The following is a 26,426-nucleotide window of genomic DNA, read 5'->3' as shown; positions in this document are numbered from 1 at the left end:
TGATCTGGCAAAGAGGCCTTAAAGTGGGTGTAACTGTAACTAGAGCAGTGTAAAGGGCTTCCATGTAAATGAGAAACAGGACCATACACTCCATCTACTATGTGCATTTATTTTTTGTGTTTATTTGGATTACTTTTAAGAACTGGATAATTAAAATAAGGAAACAAACCTCTGGGTTGCAAATCAATGTGGAGAGAAAAGACATCTGCAAAAGAGTAAGCCCTGGTCTACACTACAGACTTATGTCGATATAACTACATTGCTCAGTGGTGTGGAAAATCCACACCTTTGACGGACATATTTATACCGACCTACCCAATGGTATAGACAGCACTATATTGACGGCAAGGCTTCTCCCGCTGACATAGCTACTGCCTCACAGGTAGGTAGTGTCTTTGCTAGGCACAGCTACTCTGCTGCAGATAAGCTCTAAGACATGAACAGGTGTACTAGATTGCAAAGCAGATGTCCAGTCAGTATCATGCAGCTCAGTATCAGACAGCACAGACACTGTGATCAGTACTGCCACTGAACTAAACACGAGGCAAACTGCGGACAGACTATCAGGAAAGCTGTGGAACATTGTGCCCTAACACATTGTTCAGCAACAAGTGTCAGGGGCCCAGGTACATGTAAGTATGTAGCACAGCATTTCCAGATTTGTAATAGACCACACACATATACTCACTGCACATGGCCACTGTATTCCTTTCAAGCTGCTGTAACCTGCTTGTTTCTCTAGGGCAGTGTTTCCCAAACTTGGGACGCCGCTTGTGTAGGGAAAGCCCCTGGCGGGCCAGGCCGGTTTGTTTACCTGCCACGTCCGCAGGTCCGACCGATCGCGGCTCCCACTGGCCGCGGTTCGCTGCTCCAGGCCAATGGGAGCTGTGGGAAGTGGTGCGGGCCGAGGGACGTACTGGCTGCCCCTTCCAGGGACATAGTCTGCATTCATGAGCATGATATCTGAGCACCTTGCTAGTCTGCACAGGTGAGGTGGGTATTCATCTGTACAGGATTCTCCTGTGATGTAATGCCTGTTGGCTGTTACACCACTTTGCCAGGGGCACATTTCACTGTTTATCACAGTAGTGCTGAGGGGCCTCAATCAGGGATCAAGGTCCCATTGTGCTAGGTGCTGTACAAATGCATAACAAAAACATGCAAACAGCTCTTACAATCTAAGGAAAGGGGTTATGATTTTCAGAGGTGCTGCTTTTTACTATCTGTTAGAGAATCCCTTTTGCAGTTATGCAGTGATGCGACAAACCAACATGTAGCCGGTTTTCTCTTGCACTTGACCTTGTTGGGTTCTAGTTGTTGTAAATTGGGGCCATTTACTGCATGGCATGGAACCAAAAGAAGCACGTGTCCCTTTATCCTTTTGAAAATTCTTACCTGTACTATAAGAAGAAATTCAAGTACAGTAGTGCCTTATATTACAACTTAGATTGAGCTGCATTTTCCACTAATTTTAAAGAATATTTGGTACTGCTTCAAATTCAAGTATATTCACTGCTGTAGAAGAGTTAAGTACAGATCTGTTTTTGCATGTATATGTTAGGCTCAATAAAATAATAGCTTTCCCTAGAAAAAGTTTGTATTATTTTTAATTACTTTAGTAAAGTTATAAAAAATTGTGTTAAATACACAGCCGCATATGCATGAACAATTTTGTGCTTGTGTTAATCTATTTTTCAATATACCCTCTTGTCTCAGAAATTGTAGAGCACGGGTAATTAATAGGCGGACTGCGGGTCAAATCTGAAGGGCCAGATGTTTTTGAATGGACCCCAAAATCTTTTTATTTACTTAATATTATCATTATTGTTGGTATTTTTTTTATTATTTTCTCTGGAGTCTGGACTTTGACTATACCATGACCAAGAAATTTTGACCTTGACAAAAAATAATTGACAACCCCTGTTGTAGGGATTTATAAATTCTCCTGTCTGTCTACAGTAAGTGCAGTATCATTTGCAGGGCTGCCCAGAGGGGGGGACAAGTGGGGCAATTTTCCCCAGGCCCCGGGCCCCACAGGGGCCCCCACGAGAATATAGTATTCTATAGTATTGCAACTTTTTTTTATGGAAGGGGCCCCCAAAATTGCTTTGCCCCAGGCCCCCTGAATCCTCTGGGCAGCCCTGATCATTTGTCAGTTTTGTTTTGCTCTGTCAATGTGGCATGTTGATGAGTACAAAATTAATAAGTTGAACCTTACTTCAAACATAGAGTCTTCACTTATTAATTTAAAATCAGTGTATTAAGAATTATGTTCCTTCCATTTACATATAGAATCAGAATTTGCTATGGTAACTACTTTAGAAGATCATTGTTCTCGTCACAGGTTTTTTAAAACTGTAACAGTGACTTGCATTATTTTCTAAGGCAGCATGACCTGGAATACAATTTTGTGTGCCAGGTCACACTGGTTCATAACTGGAGAAGAATGGTAACCATTTGGTATTTTCAATTACTCTATTAGGTGATTCTGTAAAGATAAAAAAATCACAGGCTCAAACCTTGCCAGCTCTGCAGTTAGTTTGCACCATGCTGTCAGGACAAATCAGCCCTGTGGGCATTTCCCTAGTGTAAGGTGGTCCTCCAGTGGTGCAGAGCTCATATAATGGCTCCTATGCCACTTCCACAGCCTCTGGCCAGCCAAGTGGGTAGGGATAGGGAAAAGATGTGTGGCTAGGTGCTCTGGTGACTCCTGGGTTGCATAATACCCCCTCTTGTGGCAAATGACAACTGATGTGATTTCAAACAGCCTGAAGGTCAGCCTAAATTATACCATGGGACCAGCCCAGTTCACATCTGGCTCAGTATCACAGAGTGAAAAGAAGGCTTTAAACCACATTTGGCACCCCTTCCTGAACCACGCTGTGCATTTTTTGGTTGCAGCCAGGGATTTGCCCTCATATATTTAAACAAAATTTGTACCTGTGTTACTAATAGAGATGGCTCCAAGCTATATTATTCAGACTGGTGTGGATTTCAAGCATCCCAAAATCTGGGGGAATTCTAATGCAGAATTTTGGTTTGGCCCATCATAGAAATGGGACTAACTGCAAAATTCAGATGGACTCACATTATCCAGATTCCTTATAAATGTGGGAGCATTTGAAGCTAAGATTTTGCACCCCTAGTTATTAATAATACCACAAACAATTACAACAAATCTAAATAATCAATAACACTATTTATTTACCTATCTCATAGAACTGGAAGGGACCCTGAAAGGTCATTGAGTCCAGCCACCTGCCTTCACTAGCAGGACCAAGTACTGATTTTGCCCCAGATCCCTAAGTGGCCCCCTCAAGGATTTAAACTCACAACTCTGGGTTTAGCAGGCCAATGCTCAAATCACTGAGCTATCCCTCCCCCGATTTCACTGAGCTTGGCCAGAGAAACTATAACCACCAATTCTCATATAGAATCTACTAAAACAAAATGGGAATATTTAAATATAATATTCGGGAGGAGGAAAATTTGTTTTTTTAATTGATGAAAACGTTTACATTCTTATGTATGAATAAACCTTTTTAATACACAAAACTAGAAATTTGTCTCTAAATGATGGGACTTACAAGAAGACTACATATAGCTACCACTGTATAACTTATATTTCAGTTAATTGTTTGTTAATTTCTGTTACACAATTTTTTGACAATTTGGTGGAAATTCGTAGAATTTTGTCTCCAGTTTTGAAAATGTATTTTATTACATTAATGATATACAATTTACTGTACAGAATTCCTCTTTGAGTATCCATGGCTGCTGGACTGCTTTATCATACCTATGGCACTGATGTTTGGTAGTGCAGCAAATATGACCAGAACCACAGTATATGTGACCTTTTGGGGGGGGGGGGGGATTTTGTTTTTTGTTTTGAATAATTTGAGTGTAGGAGATCAGATTAATGTGTGAATAAATGCAGGTGCTTTTTTACAAGGTGATGGGAATTTGTACCCTCTATTTATACACAGGTAGCAATTTTGCATAAAAACGCAAACTGTTTCTAGAGTGAGACACTTTAAACATGAGGCCTCAGGTCACCCCGTGCAGTCTCATGGGAGTAAAGATCAACAGCTCACTCTGCTTGTCGTTATAAGGACTTGCTTTTTGCATTGTCCTGTTACATTTCTGGCAGAGACAGCAGCTCATACACCTAGCTATTTGTTACCACCATTTTCTCATAGCAAGATCAGGTCCAGATCACAAGCCCAAGAAAACTCTTCCAGGGCTCCTTTTGGCCCAATGTAACCTTTTAAAAATAACACAAAGGCATGTTTAGCTAACCTGATTAAAATAAGATACTATCTGTAATAATTTTACCACAAAAATATACTGGATGAGTCATTTATCAATACAGCTAGACAAAACTATTCACTGGAAATAATTAGCCTGTTTTCAAATGTGGCTGCCAAAATAGTCTTTCAAAGTCCAATCAGCCAATCATAACTTTTAATTTAACTACAGTGACTTTAATTGGATGAGGATAACAACAGGTGGCTTTTGGGTGGGACACCTACTCCTTATTTTAAGTTCACAAACTTTTTGCACAGAAGTGGCTTTGTAAATAAAATCCATTTCCCCAAAATCTCATGATGAAAAATTATGTGAAACACATGGGCAAACCACTCTCCAATTTAGTACAGCTCTATTTAGCAGACAATAAAAGTTCTTAAAGGTATATTCTCCCACTAAATCCCCGTTAGCTTCTGAAAAAACACTTAGTAAATATATTGTATCAGACAGGTTTGCTACATCTACCGTCACAATACTATGAATTAAACTCAAGTCAGAGTAAAACACCAAAAACTACACAAGCCTCAAATTGTTGAGATATCTTTTCCCCTAAATCCTATTTTGACATGGACAGATATTTCCACATTGTGTTGGTAAGTAGAGGAGCTCAGATACTACCAGTGGTAAGGACCATATAAGTACCTTGATAGATAAGATACAGATAGTAGTAAAGCATCATTGCTAGTAATTTTAAACTCTAGCCTCATTACCTTGACCCATTAATCTGATTTGGGTTACATTCCATCTTGATGGTGACTCTAGCTGGTGGTTGTGATAACCAGTCTTGCTGGGGGACACGCGGACTCATCTTTGATGTCTGCCCATATTCGCTGGAAGAGGAGGCAGTCATCTCTGTCTTAGTAAGGTGTGGCGTTCCGTAGGCACACTCAAACAAGGACTGGTCTTCGCTTACTACTGATAATGCTTCCTGAAAACCAAAGCAGAGACATCAACATGACACTGTGTCAGAGAAGTCATACAGATACAACAAAATCCCTTAAGACAATGAGATAGGTCTCAAAAGTCTTGTGGGGTATATACATTAATTGTTTGTCTGCATGCTTATTATTATTTATTTGTATTACAGTAGCAGCTATAGGCTAGGGCCCTATTGTGCTAAGCACTGTACAAACCTATAACAAAAAGACAGTACTTGCCCAGAGAACTTACCTGTTAGATGTTTCCAATCAGGAACTAAAATGCACCATGTCCAAGCTTTATTAACAGTTCAGAAAAAATAATGGAAAGCTAATGACTAAATAGAACAAAGCAGGAGTAGCAGTGAACTTAAATCTTTCACTTCCAAGGCTTGAACTTACAGGCCAGATTCTCAGCTTGTGTAAACTGACATACCCTGCACTGACTTCAACAACTTTACACCAAATTATGATCTGGTCCTTGAAACTTCTACTCTTGGAATCCTGGTGTCTTCGTATCCTGGAATTCTCATATACCATGAATGGACTGGATGGCTTAGGGGATGTGTAATGGAATACTGAGCCTTTATCTGTCCAATAGGTCATTAGATCACCTCTGCCCCAGATTAAGTGACCAAAAGTCATTATTGTCTGCTCTGTTTGGAGGTCTTTCTGAAATGAGTAAATGGTCTCTATTCAGTTGCTATGATGAATTTTTGACATCAGAAAAGCTATCATCACAATTGACAATTTTTTTGGTCTCAGTAGAGTGGCCAAGGATTGGAGACGCCTGGAAAACATACTACATTCTTGCCCTCAAGGTGCTTTCTAGGTCATGATTCAGGCACTGTGATGGGATGAGTGTGGTGGGGAAGCATGCTCTGCCACTGTGCTTTTCAGTAGAGAAACAGAGAAGTTCAGTCTCCTGAGTTGTTTAACTAGCATCTTTAACCAACAATGAATTAACTAAACCTTTAACACAGAAATTAAAAAGCCATCTTTGGAGAAAGGAACGAGTACCATGCATTAACTCCCCCTGTAAGATGAATAAGGTTTGGTTTTGCTGACTCCTTGGGAGTTTCTCTTCCTTCTTGCCTATAGAATTAGGACCAATTTCTCTCCGAGATAATACCGTGATGGGGAGAAGATATGTAGCTGGTTCCAACCTCTGTTTCAGGGATCCTGCTCTTCCTATGAGCAGAAACAAAATGCAAGCCAGCCTAGCACTTGTTGCTGGCTGCAGAATAGGTGCTAACCAGCTGGTGGGCTGGACACCACCCCTAAACCACAAACCACACCCGCTTGAGGATGTGGCATGTTGACCACCCCATTAGCCATCTCTCTCTCTCTCTCTCAGAACGCTTCCTCAAGCAGTGTGTATAGATCCTACTTTGCTGCATGTGTGGGAAGAGGTTCTCTACAGTTTCTTCCCCACTGTGGTGACAGCCCAGTTACTGCACCTTTATGGACTGCAACATTCTGGGTGGCAGAGTTCAAAAGATTTGTCATTTTGAAGGCAGCTGCAGCTCTAGTTAGTTGGAGATTGAACCCGGCAATGAAACAGTGCTGTATGTAGCTTATAAGCAAAGGCCATCTCTCTTACTGTACCTTTGCAGCTAATACTGTTACTTTATTTCTTCTTGTTGTTATTATGAACTAATTAAAGTCACCGTAGCTTGGTTAGAGGGCATAATTGGCTGACAAGATTTTGGGGGACATAATACCAACTTTGTGCACTCGTGCAGCCCAGGGCAGGTTTGAACCCTTTCGTGCCAAATTCTGCTCTGGCTGATACAGAACTGAAGAGCTCAGATACTGCCCAGTGGGTCCTTTGCCCCAGCGATCAATGGTAGGCTAGCCCAGGATTCCAGGGAGAGATCCAAGGCACCAAATGGAGGTGATTGTTTGGCTGATCCTTTGGACATTGAGCAACACACAACCCCAGCTGACAGCAGCATATGAGCTACCCAGCTAGCAGTTCCCGGCCAATGGGAGCGTGGAGCCGGTGTTCGGGGTAGGGGCAACGCGCAGAGCCCCGTGGCCCCCCCACCTAGGAGCTGGACCTGCTGGCCACTTCCGGGGCACAGTGCAGAGCCTGGACATGTAGAGACTAGCCTACCTTAGGTCTGCAGCACCACCAACTGGACTTTTAATGGCCCAGTCGGCGGTGATGACTGGAGCCACCAGGGTCCCTTTTTGACCAGGTGTTCCGGTAAAAACCAGACAACTGGTCACCTTAATTTCTGCTGGGAAAGTCTGTGGAGGGCTCCAGCCTACATACTGTTCCTGGAGTGTGGGTTATCCGCTGGGGCCTTCTGCCCTCAAAGCCTGGCTCCACAGAGGTTGGGCCTGAGGGAGGGCTGAGGGAAAAGGGTTGTGATGTCCCTTGATGCTGAGTCAGTTACTAAATTAGCTAGGGATCCTTAAATCCACGTTTTTTATTTTCATATAACAAGATTTAAAGTAATAAAGTTACTCGGGGAAAAAAATATTTTGTTTTACAAAGTTCTGAATAATTTTCCATGAAAATATACACACCCCTGACCACGTACCCGCAGCACTGAATGGACTGACATCCAGTGTCTGAGACTGTTTTCTACCCGCTTCTTTCGCCTCTGCTCCACTGAGGAGTCAGTACAGGGACTAAATAAGAATAACACATTATGTAATGTTAACTTTGGCAATACTGATTACTATAAATATGTATAAGAAAGTGTGAATTATACAAGAGAAAGCAGAAGCAAAATTGCAAATATGGCAAGCCAGGATGTTGTTATATATTGCTTACAGATTAAGCTGTCTTCAGAAGTGGCAACAAAATGCCACTCATTCATTTTATTTACTTAATCTGCCACCCACAATTGAATAAAAAACATGATTTATTCAGCATTAAAACAAAACCTGGCTCTAAATAACATAAATGAAGACAATTTTGGACTAACTATAGAAAACAAATGGAGATTGTAAAAGATGAGATTTACTAAATTTGCATCTATTGGGATAAATAAGTGCAAAACAATAGTATCTGCCTCACATCTTAATTACTTTTCAATATGCTATCAATGCACAATCTAACACATTATATCATACAAAGGGGAAAAAAGTACATATATTTCAAATTTGTGTGCAGGTTACACTGACCACCAGAAAGACTATGCCAATTAGTTAGGATTACAGTGGATAATTGAGAGACTGTGACAAAAATCAAACAAACCCACAAACAAACCCAGGAGACTGAGTCTAGCTTCATATGTCAAGAAAATGTTCAATTATAGATGATTTCCAAGAAAAACATGCACAACTCACTATAGGAATTCCTCATCTAATTTAGTAGTCTATACCCCATCTTGTGATTTAGCAGCCATTACGTTTGTATAGGACTATGGAGGCAATGTAGGAATATCTGTGTTTCTGTCATCTTCTGAGACTGGCTGCTGGGTTACCTGATGTGGAGGACTTAGTGGTAGAGTGAGCTCTCTGTTACAACTATTCAACCTTTACTGGCTCCCTTGATGTTTTCCTATTGAGTCCTGGGTGACACCACATGCCTCCTCTCTCCATTGGGAAGGATGTAGGGACAGAGGGTGGACAACAGAGTCAGTCTTATTTCATCTCTGAGCCAGAATAAGTTGCAGTGGTTGACAAAGCATTTCCATGAGTCTGTGGAGTCAACATATGTAAAAGCATGACCTAAAACAGACTATCCTTACTCCCTCCATGACTCATCATCTTTCTCCAGCACATCAGTGGGGCCAGGATTTCACCCCAGAGGTCGATGGGAGTTTTGCCATTGACTTCAGTGGGGCTTGGATTTCACCTCTGGAAATATGTAATATGCTTAACTGCCATTCCACAACTCCAATCGTCTGCCAGGATTCATGCAATCATACTCTCTGCCATCTGCTTCTTTTCAAAGTACAGTGGCTGCAATTGAAATTTCATGATGTGTCAACAGCTACCACCAGGGCTGGCTCCAGGCACCAGCTTCTCAAGCAGGTGCTTGGGGCGGCCCTTCCGGACAGGGGCGGCAGTTCCAGGTATTCGGCGGCAATTCGGCGGACGGTCCCTCACTCCGCCTGGGAGTGAAGGACCTCCAGCCGAATTGCAGCCGCAGATCGCGATCGCGGCTTTTTTTAGATCGCGATTGCGGCTTTTTTTTTTTTTTTTTGGTTTTGGCTGCTTGTGGCGGCCAAAACCCTGCAGCCGGCCCTGGCTACCACACAATTATATCTGAGACTACCACAGCTTTTCCCTGTACTTTAAGATACCTGTGGTACATGTGTGGGCACTGTGTGGGGAGAATTGGCAAATACTGACTTTTTAATGGCTTTTGTTGTAAGCTTAAACCCTATGGTGGTTTGAGCAATTAATGGCCAAAGGCACTTCAGCATTTAGGCCAATCCTAGACACTGCAAAGACGAAGCAATACCTAACAATTTAAGGATGGTTCACAGTAATAAGAGAGACAGTCTTATATTAAAGACTAATATTCGTACTGTAGGAAAATACAAAAATTATATTAAGAAATATGGAAATTGTCTCTTGATTACATAAAATCTTCTGATTCAATAAGCAATATGGTATATAAAAACAGACAGTAAATAGCCTTTAACTCTTCCTCCTACACTTCTGCCCATACTATCTATCCTTGATTTCCCTCTATTGACTAAGACTGTGATCCTGAATTTTTATGTTTTCTCCATTTGTAACAAGCTCTATAAATGACCAAATAATAGTCATTAAAATATTATTCACTGTCAAAGAAGTTATTTGGGAATAGACTGTTTATTATTTAATCAGGTCTAAATTGCAATGAGTAAAAACGACTTTCATATGCCATTCACCTCAATCATGAAGGCTAGGAAAGGAATACTCTAACTGCAATTTCTCATATTTAACATATTTGATATAATATACTTTGCCATTATTTTGCAAAAACAAATGTAAAGTAAAAAACTTTAAAAGTTTAAATGTAAAAAATTATTAAAGAGTAATGTAAATAATTCATTGCAGACTAGACTGTGCAACCTTGCTTATATTGGCGAGCACTTACTCACACAAGTTGCCCTATTGTAGTTAGCTGTATGTGCTCATCAATGTGAATAATAGTTGCATGATCTAGTCTTACATGTATTAATACTGTAACCGATCAACAAAATGTAATTTTGCATATGAATGTCAGTTATATTTCTATTAAATATTTTCATTGCTCATTTTCATGCTAATTTTTTTCACACCCATATGTTGTTACCCAACCAGTTTAGCAGCTTCAAGTAGGTCAGTGGGGTAAAGCAAAGTAAATATTAATATATTAGTAAACAGACCCATTAATAGACTTCCTTTAAACTTGCCAAGTTTTGTACCCTTATGGGAACAGCTACAGTAATGGATGGATCATCTTCCTGGATTTCATGACACCTCAGAAGTTAAAGCTTTCAATTCCAGTAACTAGTGGTTGACATGACACGGCACGAAGAGAGACATGCTATCATGGCAGACAGGAAAGATTATTCACATATGTGCACAAAATATAATGCTTTGATAAATTATGAAAAATAAAATTCATATTAGACAAATATTTTCAATTTTTTGGGCATAAATTTCTATGAGAGTATCACCAGCACAAAAGAAAATACATTTTTCACAGAGAGTTTTTTTTTCTCCGACTCCACAATACTTGGCTTCTTGCTTCTCCCTTGGACTTTTTGTTCTAGTGATAAAAGCACTAAATGTTTTTTCGTATTTGTATTTGGGTTTGGTTTATACTTTGCTGATAAGTGAAAAAGAATAACAGACTGACAAATAACTATAACAATAGATACAGTAATGGCTTTAAAATAGGATAAAATAATTAGGACAAAGATGTTTATTTAATCAAATGCAGGATTAGTTGGCCTGGAAAGTAGAATATACAGGACACATGACTGAGGTACTCTACATTATGAAGGGTATATACAAACTGATCAATTCCTTCTTTTACTCCAATCTCAAAAATTGAGGACACAGTGAAAGATTTTTTTATCCAGTAAAATTTAAAACCAATAGAAGAACATACTTCTTAATGTAGCATACCATTAACCAGTGTAATCTACTAATGCAGGAGATTACTGAAAAATATACTGTAGCAGGATGTTAAATGAATTTGGATAATGTTCTGAAATAATGGTATTATCTTTATACCAGGTACAGAACGTACCCCTCTTTGTCTGAGACTCATTTATGCAGTCTGCTCCCATATCATCATATGGTAGACTGTTCAACATTCCAATAACATACTAAGGGCCCAGTCCAACTCCTATTGAAGTCAGCTGTAGACTTTCCATTCACTTTGATAGGAGTTGGATCAGACATAAGAAAAGGAATTCTTAATATTTAGTTTCACTCTTTCCTCCCATTTTTTCCAAATACGGCCATGATTCGGACCCTCTTTATTACAGGTAGAACAGATATCCTAGATCTTTTTTGGCCCCTTTAGCTACCTGAAATCTGTAACAAGATGATTTCCCAGTCTCCTTATGTCCCAGAAGAAATGTATTAAATCGTTTGAGCCTTTTCTTGCAACACAGACCTCCAGAACCACAAATGAATTTGTTGCCCTCCACTGTACTTTCTCTATAACCTGGTTATCATTTCTTAAAGTATATCAGCAAAATGTAAATAATATTCAAAGTGCAGCCTTTTTTAGCCCCTTAAATAAAGGAACTGATTTCTTTTTGCTTTTAAATGTATTGACTTAAATACATAAACTTTTTATGGCCCTATTTTCATGATATTCCTCACCATCACTATCAGTTCCTTTTCCCCTCATCTAACTTGAATCCATATTATAATGCTTATTTATCTGGATATTCCCAGATGCATACGTTTATATTTCCCAATGTTGGAAATCATTTCCCTTGCTTATCTAAACACTACAGTTGGTCGGAAAATGGAATTTCTGTTTTGCACGAAATTCTGACATTTAAAAAAAAATTTTTTTTGTTCTGAATCGGAATAGTTGAAATATTAATTTTTTTCACAAAATGGAAATTCTGAAAAAGTGACAGAGATCTAAATTTTTCATTCCAATAATGTCAAAATGTTTTATTTTGACAATGTCAAAGTATTATAAGACCATAGAAAATATTAAATATACAGAATATCAAACAGAATATATGAATATAGTATATTATATAATATAGTATATTAAAGTTAGTATTTTAATATAATGTAAAATTCTAAACTAAATGAATCAAAATAATAAAATCAATATGAAACATTTCATCTATCAAAACCAAACATTTTGTCACTATCAACATGAAAAAGTTGAAATGATTTGATTTGACATTTTCCCAATAAAAATGTCACCATTGACATGATCCGGAGAAATGTTTCAATTTTGACAAAACTGCATTTTTCGATGGAAAACTGGTCTGTCAAAAATTTCTTGACCAGCTCTGCAGAATACTTCCTGTTGTTCCACTCTTCACTGTACTAATCTTCTTGCTTATATTTTACAACATCTGAAGATTTGGACAAATGTTTCCGTAGCTCCATTTTTCATGTACTAATGAACACGTTAAGTAGGCTTTGTCCCTGCACTTCACCTTATGAAACCCCATGTTTGCATCTTCTCTCCATTCCCCCATCCATCTATCTAGTAGAATTTATAGATGGTTTAGGTACAATAGTGATAAATGATGTATATGAATTCAAAAACATACAGATGTATGTGAAGAGTCAGTTCTCCTTCTTGCTTGAATGTTTAAGAGGATCTAAAAAGGAACCTTCCAAACCTTTCAAAGAAGCTTCATGTTTAAGAGCCAGACAGTAATAAGAGATTTCTACCCAGTCAATCTCTATCTTCCCCATGCTTAGTCGACACTTGACAGTGAAAATGAAAACGTTTTCAAATGTTGGGGCAGATGCTCAGCTACTGTAAATTGGTATTACTCCACTGATTTCAATGGAGTTACATCCATTTAACCTGGCTGAGTATCTGGCCCACAATGAGTTAAACATCAGTTTTCTGAATCAAGAGTCATTGCGTGAAACTGTGGTCAAATAAAGATCAGACCATGCTAGGATAAGAGCACACAGTACAGACTAATGTAACCATTTCAGGTGATTTTTAGCAAAGCTTTCAGAAATTCATCGCTCCATCTTGCTACTTTTATTGTGTTCTTTTACGTACATTCTTTTTTAAAAAGTTTATTCCACAGCTTTAAGAAGCAGCTCTCTGGGTAGTAAAGCTTCATCTCAAACAGGCTAAAGAATGTCATTTCTACATTGCAACAGATTCCATAGGAGGGGCCAGTGGCCAAACAGTCAATGATAGCTCACCGAACATTGGGCAATCTTTCAGGCTGACAACTCCACACTATTCAGGTCTGAAACATGCAACACAGGGTGCTAGAGTAGAGCCCTGTGCGGGACTATATTTTTAATCCAACTTCTGTCCCGCCCTGCAATACCCACTCCCACTCAGTACCGCATTGTTTCTTGCATTTTTATCCCACTCCCACCCGCAAAAATCTTAGATGCTGCAAGATTCCCCCATGCTGCTTTAAAACAAAACAAGAGAGATTGGTTAATATATTATATATATCAATTTTACCACTAAAAGAATAAAACAAATCTTGTTTAAACCACGTAAAACTACTTTAACTCCTGTTATAATAGACATCAAATCTCTTTCTAGCCCTTGCTTAAATTTAAGCACTAAAACCTTTATTTAAAAAAAAAGAAAAATTGCTTTACATTGCTGAAATTATATTTATGACAAACTGATGAGAGATTTAGTGTTTTCCCGCAATTTCCCACAGTCTGTTTTTTTGCTCACCCAATCCTGCCCACAACAGAATACATTTTACCCGATCCCTCTATTATGATAGCGGGTCCTGTGGGACCCGCAGGATCCCAGTCCCACTGCAGGGCTCCTACACGTGCTGAGGTTAAACTGTTGAAGGAGTTTCAGCCCAAACTTGCAGACTAGTTTATAGCCAAATCTTTGAGCCTTGAATTCATTGCATCAGGCAATAGTAAGTGAAACGAAAGTGTAATGATTAATGCTGAAACCTTGCTACAGCTTATTAGATCTTGCCATTCTTACAACTCTATTCTGACCATTGTCAAAAGAAGCATCATCAATAGATACACAATAGGCTGTAAGGAATACGTTGGGAAAAGTTACAACCTAAAATGCAGCCACCTGCTTCAGGAGTTGCAGCACACATCTGGAATGTGTTTTACCCATACACCTCTGAGACTTGGATTCATTAGATCAGACTGAAATTCACAGATTGTATTCATGAGAGAGTTCAGGAACAACAAAAAGCCTTGGCTAGTACAAGATAGGAAAGACAAATGTCATCCTCACCTCCACCCATGAGAATCTTATTACCAGTTCAGTTAACATCCGCTATCTATCTGAAAAGGGCACTTGGGCAGTCAATGGTAATCCGAGTAAAGGCCTGGTGCTGCCACTTATCTAATATCTTGACCTCTTGCTGGGAAAAATACAAAGGATATTTTGAAAGCAAGGGAGAGACACCGCTACAGTCCCACTTGTAAATAATAATAATGAAAATAATAAAATCCAATCCTAAATCAAAACAAGTTTATGAAATTTAAGGCCAGATTTATCTAAGAGAAAAAGCCCTGGGAAGGTGAGGTCTGATCCTGCAGCCCTTCTTATGTGAGTCATTCTCTTGACTTCACTGGAACTAAGATTGTGGATAAGGGCTGAAAGACTCAACCGAGAGGTTTTATATTTTGTATTGTAATGAAAATATTGTTTTTTTTTCTAATTTCTAGAAATGCACAAAGCTTCAGTATAAATTATCAGAGAATTTTATTGTACAGAATATCATTTCCAGAACATCAGCAAGCCCCATTTTTGCCAAAGACACTGCTACACATGTTTTTGTCTTAACATTTTCTCCATGAGATAATATTTATAGCATCGGGCATTCATCTATAGATCTCAAAGTTCTTTACAAAGGAAGACAAATATCATTTATACCCATTTTAGAGATGAGGAAACTGAGGTATAGTGACCAAGAATCTGGGACTAGATGCTAGGTCTTTCTGACTCCTAGCCTAGCACCCTCTATTGGGCCATTCCATCTCCAGTGCATAGAGACAACAATATAACATCCAGGAGATTTGTGGACAAATCATCTCCATGGATCAGAAAGTCTAAATGATTGCCTGACTTAAAGATCTCCCATTTCATAGTGCAGTGTCCCACAAACCTCCTAAGAATAATTGTAAGTAACATATACATTTTTAAAAACTAAGGTCCCAGACAAGAATTAAATTTCACTCATGCCATGCTCATCATACAACATAAACATTGTCTCATAAACACAGTGTACAGCGTTATGTTTTCTTATAAGGTTATACAGCAGTCTTGTTCAGCTACAAAGATTAAAGCCCCAGTCCTGCAACTGGCGTGGGATGGGCAGACACCTGTAGAGCCCAATTGATCTCTTAGCATGATTTCAATAGGGTATCCAAGGGAACAGGGTTCTGCTCACACAGAGCAAGTGGCAGGATCATAGCACAAGGCATTTCATTAGGTCTCTGACAGGGAGCTGACCTCAGAATTCACAAGACTGTGGAATAGGCATCCCATGATAAAACAAGACATTCTTCCAGATGGACAGGTGGATCTAGCACCTTTATTTCTTCCACACAAACAGCAAGGTCTATTGGTCAATCCTTAATGGCTCAGATAGCTCTAACCTTCACGTATTAATTGTCCGCTTTGCTATTCAAACAAGTGGCACACTGCGGCGTGGGACTGGCTCAAGTTTGCAGTAGTTTCATCATTATCTTAGCTACATAAAATCTCTAATGTGGGCAAAGGTTTATGGCCTTGTGCACTGATGTCTATGAGAACAAACATGTTTCCTATACAAAAAAAAAAAATTCTGATTATTGAGCTATTCTGGCCAAATATCAATGACATGACAATGGCTGAATATTCAGATGTCGCCTGCTCATCTAATTACATGATATTTCAAGAATAAGAACTAAAAAGTATAGAATACAGCAGAGAAATAAGGGGCAGGTCTTATCTTATTACCATGGATTATAATAGTTATAAAGATACTAAACAAAAAAATTAAAGATAAACATCTCAGATCCTGAACAGAAAAATTAGAGTGAGATTTTCAAAGGCAAAATGAGAATTAGATACCCAACTCTCATGACTTCCAATGTGTGTTAGGCACCTAACAAGTTTTTGTTCCTTTGAAAATCTCTCATTTATAGAACAGAAAGCCTAAAATCAATGTAGTTAGACTGGTTCAAATCTGGAATAACACAATGATCAATCAGGCCCAGAATATTTATCACTAAACAATCAGGTCCAGACAAACTCGAGTGCCAAAAAATACAATTGTATTCTTCAGTAATCCCATTGTATATTGTATATGTAACATTAAGAATATCACACTTTGAATGTTTATTTTAATGCTTCCATATTGTAAAACACTGTAACACTGAGGCATGTAGGGCTATTTCTTTATGTGATTTAAACGGATTCCTATATTCCTTTTCATTCTGATATTATTCTCAGCTATGAACTTTGAAAGCCATCAAACTATTTTACTCTTCAGCTTTGTTGATAACTTTAAGGACTCAAAAAAAGCTAAAGAACTGAGAGTACTTGGATCAAAAACTCCTTTTAATCTGTCGGACCAGTGCCAGCACGTTGCCCCTCCCGCACTACTCCAGCATTGGACCTTATCAATATGAAAGAGCAGCCAGCCTTCTACTTTGTTAAAAAGTTCAAACATCTGTTTTTGTCTCAGTCTTCTTTCAAGCAAAGATTTGTTTGGCAAAATGGGTGGCAGGTTTGTAAAGTGGGCCACAGCCCAAAAGGAAATGAGCTGAGGCTGCATGCCACACTTGCTAGGAACTTTCCTTGCTATTAGATCAAAATGATATTGTGAAATTTAGTCTCACAGCCAAAATAGCTGCACCACCCTATACACAGACATCATTCTAGTCTTACAATCCTATTCTTTCTGTGTGTCTATACTGCATTGTTGGAATAACAGGTAGCCTCAAGAACCTAAATACCATGTCTTGAAGAATTGTGTTTTATCAAAGCTACTCATCTCAATATGGAATTACAGTTTATATGTGAATGCAGTCTGAGTCCTTGTGTTTTTGGATTTGCAATTTATTTACCCCGGAAATCTCAAAACAAAGACATCATGTGATTTCTTGTATCTTATTTAAGATTCCAATTAAGCTGATTAAGTGAGGAGGGGTTCCAGAGACATGCGCAAAGTTACATAACATTGCAAACATTAACAACTCTTCTTCCCACCACTTAACCATAACCTACGGCCACTTATTATATCCACAATGGGTGGGATCCACAAAGGGACTTAGGGGCTGCAATGCTGAGCATCATGGTGCCTACTTGTAGGTGACTAGAAAATCACAGGAACAACACTGTGATCCACAAAGCCTGAGTTAGGTGCGTAGGGTCCCTATACACTGAATGGGGAGAGGTAGGCACCTTAGAACGTGATCTGCAAAAGCCAGTATGCTAGGTGGGGGCTGCCGAAGGTAGCCAATGGTAGATGTTGATGAGAGAGGTGTGAGCTAAGCCCTGCCCCTCTCTTAGAGATAGGTTTCTAAGTGTGGGCTCCAAAGAGGCGCCTACCTCTGCTTAGTGATCCACAAATGGAAACCAGCTTGGAGTCAGACAGGTTAGGTGCCTCAGCAGTTTCTTGTCGGAATGGGTTAGATGCCTGCCTCACTCTGCACAAAATGGCCAGAGGAGGAGTAGGTGGTGGTGCCTACCTTATAACTTTTAACCCAATGACTATTTAGGTATTTATCCAAAGTGAAACAGTCATTAGGCCAGAGAGAGAGAGAATGACTCTGTTGTCCAGTAGATGGGAGAGAGATGGAAGACCTGGGGGGCCAATCCTTGCTGCAATCACTCTTTCATTATTTATGGAACAGCTTCAACAGGAGAGATGGAGAAAGCCCTAGAACAGATCATCTCATAGATTAGTGGTTAAAGCACCTGCCTGAGAGAAGGAAGACCCATGTTCAAATCATTTCTTCCCTTCTGGCAGAGAGGGGAGGAATTGAACCTGGGTCTCTCCCATCCCTGGGAAGTGAGGTGGGCACCTCCCTCTGTAGTCAAATTTTGAATTGGACCGAATCTGGTAGGGGGCCTCTGAGCCTGCCTACTGGATTGGGGATCCTTAGGCGGCTGTCTATTTTCCCCAGTTCATGACCATTCTGGGGATTAGGTAGGAGATATGTGTCCAGACACCTAGAGGGAGACAGCAGTGCACTTGCCTGGGGCAGAAACACAGATGCCAAGGGAAATTTTACCCTGAAAAATTAGGCGCCGCGTAAATTTAGGCACCTACAACGTTTGGTGGGAGTTTTGTAGATTGCAGTGGAGCTACCATTGGGACACACCATCCTAGACGAGCAATGGGGGAATCACACACAACACTGCAAAGGGAGGTATAGAAATGGCCCTGAAGTATTCTCTAAAACCAGAATGAATTTTTTAAGTGGGCCCACTGTATACAGGGCCGGCTCCAGGCACCAGCCTGGCAAGCAGGTGCTTGGGGTGGCCACTCCGGAGAGGGGTGGCATGTCCAGCTATTCGGCGACAATTCGGTGGAGGGTCCCTCACTCCCGCTTGGAGCAAAGGACCTCCTGCCGAATTGCCGCCGCAGATTGCGATCGTGGCTTTTTTTTTTTTTTGGCTGCTTGGGGCAGGCAAAACCCTGGAGCCAGCCCTGACTGTATATGTGCAATATGACTTCCTGTCATGATAGCTTTTACAGTGTACAGCCTAACATACCTTCCTACAATAGTTTGTAATCAATATCTTAATTTGTACTTAAGTACATTTTAATTTTGTCTTTTGCTCTGATCAAATGAATATCAAGTTCAATGATATAACAGTAAGGCCCTGATTCAGCCACAGACACAATTATGTCCCAATTGGACGTCAGCACATGCATCAAGTTAAGCAAATGCTTAACAGCTTTGTTGAATAGGTACAGATTTATGCATGTGTTTAACTGTAAGCAGTGCTTTGTTGAATCAGAGCTTTGGTTCAGTACAAACAATTCTTTTTTTAAATGTAGCGAGAGTACAATTACAGGGTTATCTAAAGGATACAACTGGGTCTGATCAAGTATTACATATATGACTAATTAAAGAGATCTGACTTATAATATATTGTAGCATACATGTAAAAGAAATAAAATGTATGTGTAGATGATCACTGCACCAAAAATGGATATGAATAAACCCCAGCAAGCTGTGCATATTTGTATCCATAGCAGATTTAGACAAGCATAGATTAGTTGAGCTTCTGATGCTTGATATAGTCAGTTAGAAGAATTGTCTGCAATTCTGCTTCAGGACGTCTTACCATTGCAACATCACTAACCTCTATAGTCAACAGAAAGGACAATGTACTGCTTTAGACTGACATCAGTGATTCAGTTGTGGAATGAGGGCAATACATAGCCCAGAGCATTTAGATATTTATATTAGAGTAGGAAACATTAAAGGTGCTTCCCCCCCACCCCCAAACTCAGGGCATAATGGAGACATTAGAAATGTAGTAAAACTAGATGACTAATAGTCATTTGTATTTGAAATGAAGCAGTATCCATACAAAGCTTAAGATACTTCAAAAGAAAATACTCTGATTTGTTTATCTTCCACTTGTTTTTATAAATGCCACAGAAAATATTGTATGTTATACATTAAAACATACATCTGGGAGGAATGCAATCAGTTTCTCTTTTATTGTTTCCCCAAACAAACCCATTTCCTACAAGCTGTTCCCATATCTTTTGTGCCATATCCAACTTCCCAGAAAAACAGCAGGAAAACAAAGTGTGAACTCAAAACAACCCATTTCCACAGAACAATGCACTATACCAAGAACAGAGGGGGAGAATAAAACAAAAACAAAGCAAAACAAAAACCCCGCTGTTTTGGTACCACCAAGGGACTTGAAGAAAAAAGGAAGGAGGAACTTTAAAAGTCACAAAGAGGAAGAGTTGTGCAACTGCAAATATGCAGTAAGCACATTGCCAACTATTTCAAAGGATTTGAGGTTTCAAAATCATCCAGAAGCTTAACTGATTTTCACCTTGGGTTTTAAGGTTCCAGGAACACCTTTATATGTCCAAGAGCCAGAAACGGTTGTATCATTTTATACAATGTACAAGTCATGATTTCAATTGCTTCAGTATTGAATGTAAACAAATGAAGTTTATGCTTCCAGCAAGAATAAAAGTTCATAACACAAAGTACAGCAAACGACACACATCATTCTATAAGAAGAAGAATACAGAAAAAAATAATTAATTTAATTTATTTCCTGGATGAACTGTGCAATCTTTGAAGTTAATGAGACTCATTTAAACCAGGAAAACCCAAGCACTGAGCTCCTGCAGGTATTGTGCACATAGTTCACGGAGACACGTCTGGTAAAAGCCAGTGACAAATATCAGTGTTGTTTCTATCTCCTGTTTCCATATCTGGGTTGCCTAGGCCATAAAAACAGAAAATAAGGAACAGAACTAAGTGACCAAGTATTTTAGGTGCCCTACCCAAAACAGTGTTGCAAGTCAGAAGACACCATTTTTAGAACAAACTTGGCAACCAGTGCCAGCACTAGGCATAAGCAGACTAAGCAATTGCTTAGGGCCCTGAGCAGCTCAAGGGGGGGCCCCCTATTCACTTTTTAGTATGTGTTGTGAGGGGGAGGCCACAAAAATATTCCTGCTTAGGGACCCCAATGAGCTAATACTGTCTCTGTTGGCAACTATAATACATTTTCCCCATTAATGAATCTGTACAATCTGAGAAATGACTTGAAGTTGAGCCCATTCTGTTCTTTCAGTTATGAAATGTGGTTGATATTTGTTTTCTATAGATAAAAGGTGTAACACAGATTTTTTAATCATTTGCAATGAAAACCTATTGTCTAAAATAATATCATGAAATAATGCTAGCTTGTTATGAACGTGAAATATGTACTCTATTGGGAAGGTGATACAGGCATATAGGGCCACATTCACCCAGGGTATATGTCGACTTCCCACTGTGGACTTTCTAACAGCATGGGTGTTGTATCAAGAAAGAGGCTTTCTCCTTCTCTTATTATTAATCACGATTATTATAGTATTGTCTAGGGACCAACCAAGAATGCAGACACATTGTGGTAGGCACTGTACAAACACAGTAGCAAACAGTCCCTGCCCCAAAAAGCTTACAATTGAAATAGACAAGGCAGACACAGGGTAGGGGAAGGAGTCTAACAACAAGCAGAGAGAACAATGTGTTGGCAACAAATGGCACATTAGTTTTAATTTTTGTCTTTTTAAGTGGATTTAGTTTGAAGGGGATCAGTTAACTGGAAAGAAAAAGGAAGGAAAAGGGGACATTGAAGGGAAAGGGGTGAGGGAGACGAGGCATAGGAGAAGAGGGTAAGACGGGCAGGTGTGGAGAGAAGCTGAGGTGAAGAGACGTGGGTACATCTACACTGGAATAAAAGAGCTGCTGCATAGCCATGGCTGGCCAGGGTCAGTTGACTCGGGCTTGCAGGGCTCAGGCTGTGGGACTAAAAATTGCTGTGTAGATGTTTGGGCTCAGGCTGGAGCCTGAGCTCTGAGACCCTCCCCCCTTCCAGGATCCCAGAGTCCAGGTTCCAGCCTGAGCCCGAATTTCTACCCCACAATTAAACAACCCTGTAGCCTGAGCACCACGAGCCCGAGTCAGCTGACACAGGCCAGCCTTGAGTGTTTAACTGGGAAAGAATTGGAGCAAACAGTCAATCAGGACAGGGCAGAAAAGGTCATCTCAAAACTGCAGAAAGTTCTCTGAATCTGAATATCTGAAGCTCCCTGCTTTGGCTGCTTCTGGAGCCACTGGCTTGTTCTTCTCTGCATTTGCCTCCCAAGGCCACATGGCAGAGCAAAGGGGAGGTACCTCTTCCTTTCTGGGCAGCCTGCAGCTGGCCAACACCACCTTAAAAATGGCTGATGCTATTTGGCAGGAAGGGTATGTCTGGTTAGAGCAACTGGGCGATGCATTAATTCAATACATGCCATTGTATATAGCACTCTTATAGCACTCTTCTTATGGAATCCCCCCACTGAGATTAAAGCTTCCCTCCCCTAGCAGAAATTGCAAAGAAGTGCAGGTGGCAGTATCCTGGCCTGCACATCCTGAAGTGAATTTCCCATGCAGCACATCTATAAAGGTTAAGATGTTTCTACACTTCACCTGAAAGAATCCCCATCTTTTAGTGTAACTGCTGACTTGACTTCTTAGAAAGTAATGAACCAACCAACACTGAAAGCAAACCAAAGGCTATTAGTCAGTGGAAGCTAGAGTGTTTTTTGTTTGTTTGTTTGTTTGAACCACATTTCTTTCCCATGACAGTCTGAAGGTTGAAATCTGACAGTGTGAAGTTTTAACAGGCGTTTTCACCATACAGTAAACAATTCATTTAGAACAGGTCTGGGGTATCTGTGGGTGCTTAACAAGTTTGCAATCAAGCCATCATGTATATACTCCTAAATATGAATTTAGGTGCCTAGCATTAGGTACCCAAGTTTGAACTAAGCATCAGGCATAGGCCTCAATTCATTAGGGCAATATACTGTAGCACATTTGGTGATAAGTAATTACTGGTGATTTCAATCAATATTTGTAACCAAGGCAAAAGGGGTTCAGATATACATGTTTAAATATAAAGGATTACAGGCCAATCCTGCTCCTATTAAAGTCAATGGCAAAACTCACACTGACATCAGTGAGACAGAATTGGACCATCTGGGTGTCTTTTGGACCATCTGAAGCCTTTGACCTAAACACATCTCCTCTGGGACTGTAAAAAAGAGTACTGCCTTCAAAACAAGCTATTTTGTAAGACAGAGGCAATCAGATCTGATGCTTCAACGAGACAACTGATCACTCTGGGTTCACAAGGATCGTTTTGCTTCCTCACATAGATAACTGCACCACTGCCCATGTACATTATAGACCTGTCATGTATATGCTTTGCCTGATGCTTCAGAGGAATGCATCAGGCAAAGGTCACTATTGAAGGCAAGACACTGAACTTGGAGTGCAACTTTTGTTGTTGGTTAGTTGTCACTGGAATAAAAAATTTGCCTTAGCTACATGGTGCTGTAGCTCCCTCTAATTACAATGTTTAATATTTTGGTCTCAAGGATGTCTATTATCAGAGGGGTAGCCGTGTTAGTCTGAATCTGTAAGAAGTGAGGTTCTTACCCATGAAAGCTTATGCTCCCAATACTTCTGTTAGTCTTAAAGGTGCCACAGGACCCTCTGTTGCTTTTTAAGGATGTCTATGTACGCCACTTACTTAATTTCTGCCATGCCTTGCTGTGCTTGTGCTTTCTTTTACAAACCATTTTGTATGTTTCATGTACTACATGCTAGCAGAAAACTTACAAACACAAATACATACACTATAAAAGTAATAAATTTGAAAATCAAGTCCTGGGTTCTGCATTTCGCCAGCTACAATTCAAGACATCACTAACACCAAATGCTCTGATTAGGTGTTAGCGCTGAAATCAACTCTTGCAAAGAAAACCATATTGCTGATCTTGAAACTTGGCAGTTAAAACATCTTCCATTTTGCCTTTAACACTTACTCTTGTGAGTATTTGTATTGACATTAATGGGACTATTCTCATAAATAATTATTAATAATCCTCTGTATGTGTGTGCTTCTGCTTCTCAAAACACTTAAACAATAAATTAAACTAAATTAGAGAAGTTAATGCTTACACTGACTTCAGTGGAAGCTGTGTATGTTCAGCACTGCTGAAAATCAGGCAGTAGATGTCTCAGGTTGAGCACTCAAAATTAGTGAACACTTGAAAATTCAAACCTTGGTGACTTGCCCATGGTCAAACAGTGAAACTGTGGTAAATCTGTGAATATATTCTAGGAATCCTGACATCTAGTCCTCTGCTCTAACTACTAAACCTATATTTAGAGAACCTATTTTGACTCATGAATTAAAAAAAAAAAATCTATCTGCCTCTATTGCATTACTCAGCCTATTAATTAAAATACAAAATGTTCCATGTTCCTGCCCAAATTAATTACCAGCAGTTATATGAATTCACCTCTAAACAAAAATATAGAAAGGCTAATAGACAACTAATAAGTAGCAGGTTAATGAGTTAAAATATTGAAAGACGTTTGATCTACTTTTCTTTTGGCATTACCATTGCTCGGGTGGGCGGGGGGAGGGGGAAGAGGGAAGGGAAATAGACCTAGCTTAGTAAGCAAATTCCTCTAAAAAATGTCATCTAGATCCTAATCCTAGATGTAGGGTAAAGCTAGGTAAACTGTATTATTGTGTTTGTGTGGCAGTGGGGGATGGTTAGAGGGATTGATTGTATAAATAAGACCAGTATAGTCCTGCAGAGGCACGTATTAAGAAGCCCAGAGAAGCTAAAGGGAAATGGAGATTGCAGAGCCAGAGAGCAGCTAAGGAAGGAGGTGAATTGAGAGAGAATTTGAGTAATTTGGGTGAGGCAGGAGGCAGAGGTGGCAAAATCAAGTCCTAGAAGAGATCAGAGTGATCTGGAGAAGCCCCAGAAGGTGATTAGAATGCAGGCTGAAATCTGTGAGACTGGGAAGTCCCAGTAGGAAACAGGATGTTAGAAAGACCTTGAGAGGGAAGAAAGGAGATCAGAGGGGACTGTAGAAATCAGAGACAGTTAAGGTAATATCTAAGTGGCTTTTGGTGCATTGGAGATATTCAGAGCAAGCCAGGGAGAGGAAAAAAAAGTTATATGAGAGTCTATTTGTTAGTATTGCAAAACCTCAGTATGCAAACAGAAAGCTTGCAAACCATAACCACCTTCCTCTGCTGCTCCCTAAAGTTCCTTGGTGAGGTATATAAGTTCACAGGCTTCTGCATTAAAGTTCCCTTGGGCTCCAAAACAATGATGGAATTGGCATTTGGTATTTTTAGAGTAGTGTTGAATAACAGACTAGAATAGACTTGATATGGTTTTAATCTCCATACTGCACTACTAGGGAAGATAAAGCATGAGAAAAATACAAGTAATTTGTGAAATAAATTTTTCAGCTCAGATTTCTTCTGCTCTTCAGATAGACCATAGTACCATCTCTACTAAACCAGTACTATTGAGAAATCTCTGTTCTACTGGCACTTTTATTAAATGATCAGCCTAGTACAAAAATTGGAACTGAAATGGTGTGTGCAGAGAACAGAGCATGCATTAAAATCCATGAAATCAGGACTCATTCTGTATATTTTGTTGAAGTTTAAAAAATCTGTCAGAAACCACATCCAGAGAATAACAATATGTAACTGATCCTCATACAGATACATTTAGGATACACCAGGTTTAAGTACTATATTGTTAAGACAACTCTGAAAATGTGAATATTTTGAGATATTAGACCAGATTGTGCATGGTAGTTCCACAGCTGGGTAAGGGTGGGTGCAAAAAATCCTCATTGCCCTCCTGGGCAGCATCTGGGCACTACTGCAGGCCCCATACTCCCAGGGATACAAACACTACTCCCTCTATTCATCTGCTGGGGCTCAAGACACCCCAAAGCAGGCAGGGTGGCACTGGAAGGAGGCAGGGCCATAGCTCCAACCTTCACATACAGGCCAATGGATCAAGGGGGAGTGGCAGCATACATACTCCTGCATGCTAGTGAGCTCCCCTAGGGCTGTGGTGGCCCTATCCCACCCTCAGTGCAGCACTATGATTAATCAAATAATACTCACTTTATGAGCCAAATCTTTTTAAAATGGAGACTCAAGGTCTACCCAGCTGCACACACAAATACAATCACAAATTGCTAGTTAAGTGCCCGACCATTGGTTTGCTCATGGATTTGCCTGATTTACATTGATAATCGTGAATCACAGGCATAAGTTTGTGTGGCTCTTATTTGCTTATGGATATACACCTTTTGAAAATTTGGCCCTCTATTTTCTCTGTGTCTGTTAATATATAGGGCTAGATTCTCATACACACTATGGTCCCATTACACCAGTCTGGCAGCATAAACACGCCTTAGAGTGGGTGAGACTATAATTTACGCTCACTTTAGTGTAAATGAGAATTCAGGCTCTAGTGTCTTCTTTGCCTTTTTAGATGTCTG

General features: G+C 39.8%; 1 protein-coding gene across 4 annotated transcripts in view; it reads right to left on the bottom strand.

The window, feature by feature from the left end:
* The window catches only part of LOC112117824 (ETS transcription factor ERG), a 207,509-nt gene that overhangs the window by 41,732 nt on the left and 139,351 nt on the right, over window positions 1-26,426 (bottom strand). For all 4 annotated transcript variants that reach the window (XM_024215903.1, XM_024215902.2, XM_024215905.2 and 1 more), the window contains one exon: window positions 5,019-5,236. In XM_024215903.1, coding sequence (XP_024071671.1) covers window positions 5,019-5,236 — 218 coding nt within the window. The remainder of the gene's footprint in view (window positions 1-5,018; window positions 5,237-26,426) is intronic.

This window comes from Terrapene carolina, unplaced genomic scaffold (genome assembly GCF_002925995.2).
Source record: "Terrapene carolina triunguis isolate 2854851 unplaced genomic scaffold, T_m_triunguis-2.0 Scaffold31, whole genome shotgun sequence".
In the NCBI taxonomy this organism is placed as follows: domain Eukaryota; kingdom Metazoa; phylum Chordata; order Testudines; family Emydidae; genus Terrapene; species Terrapene triunguis.
This window is presented reverse-complemented; position numbering and strand designations above follow the sequence as displayed.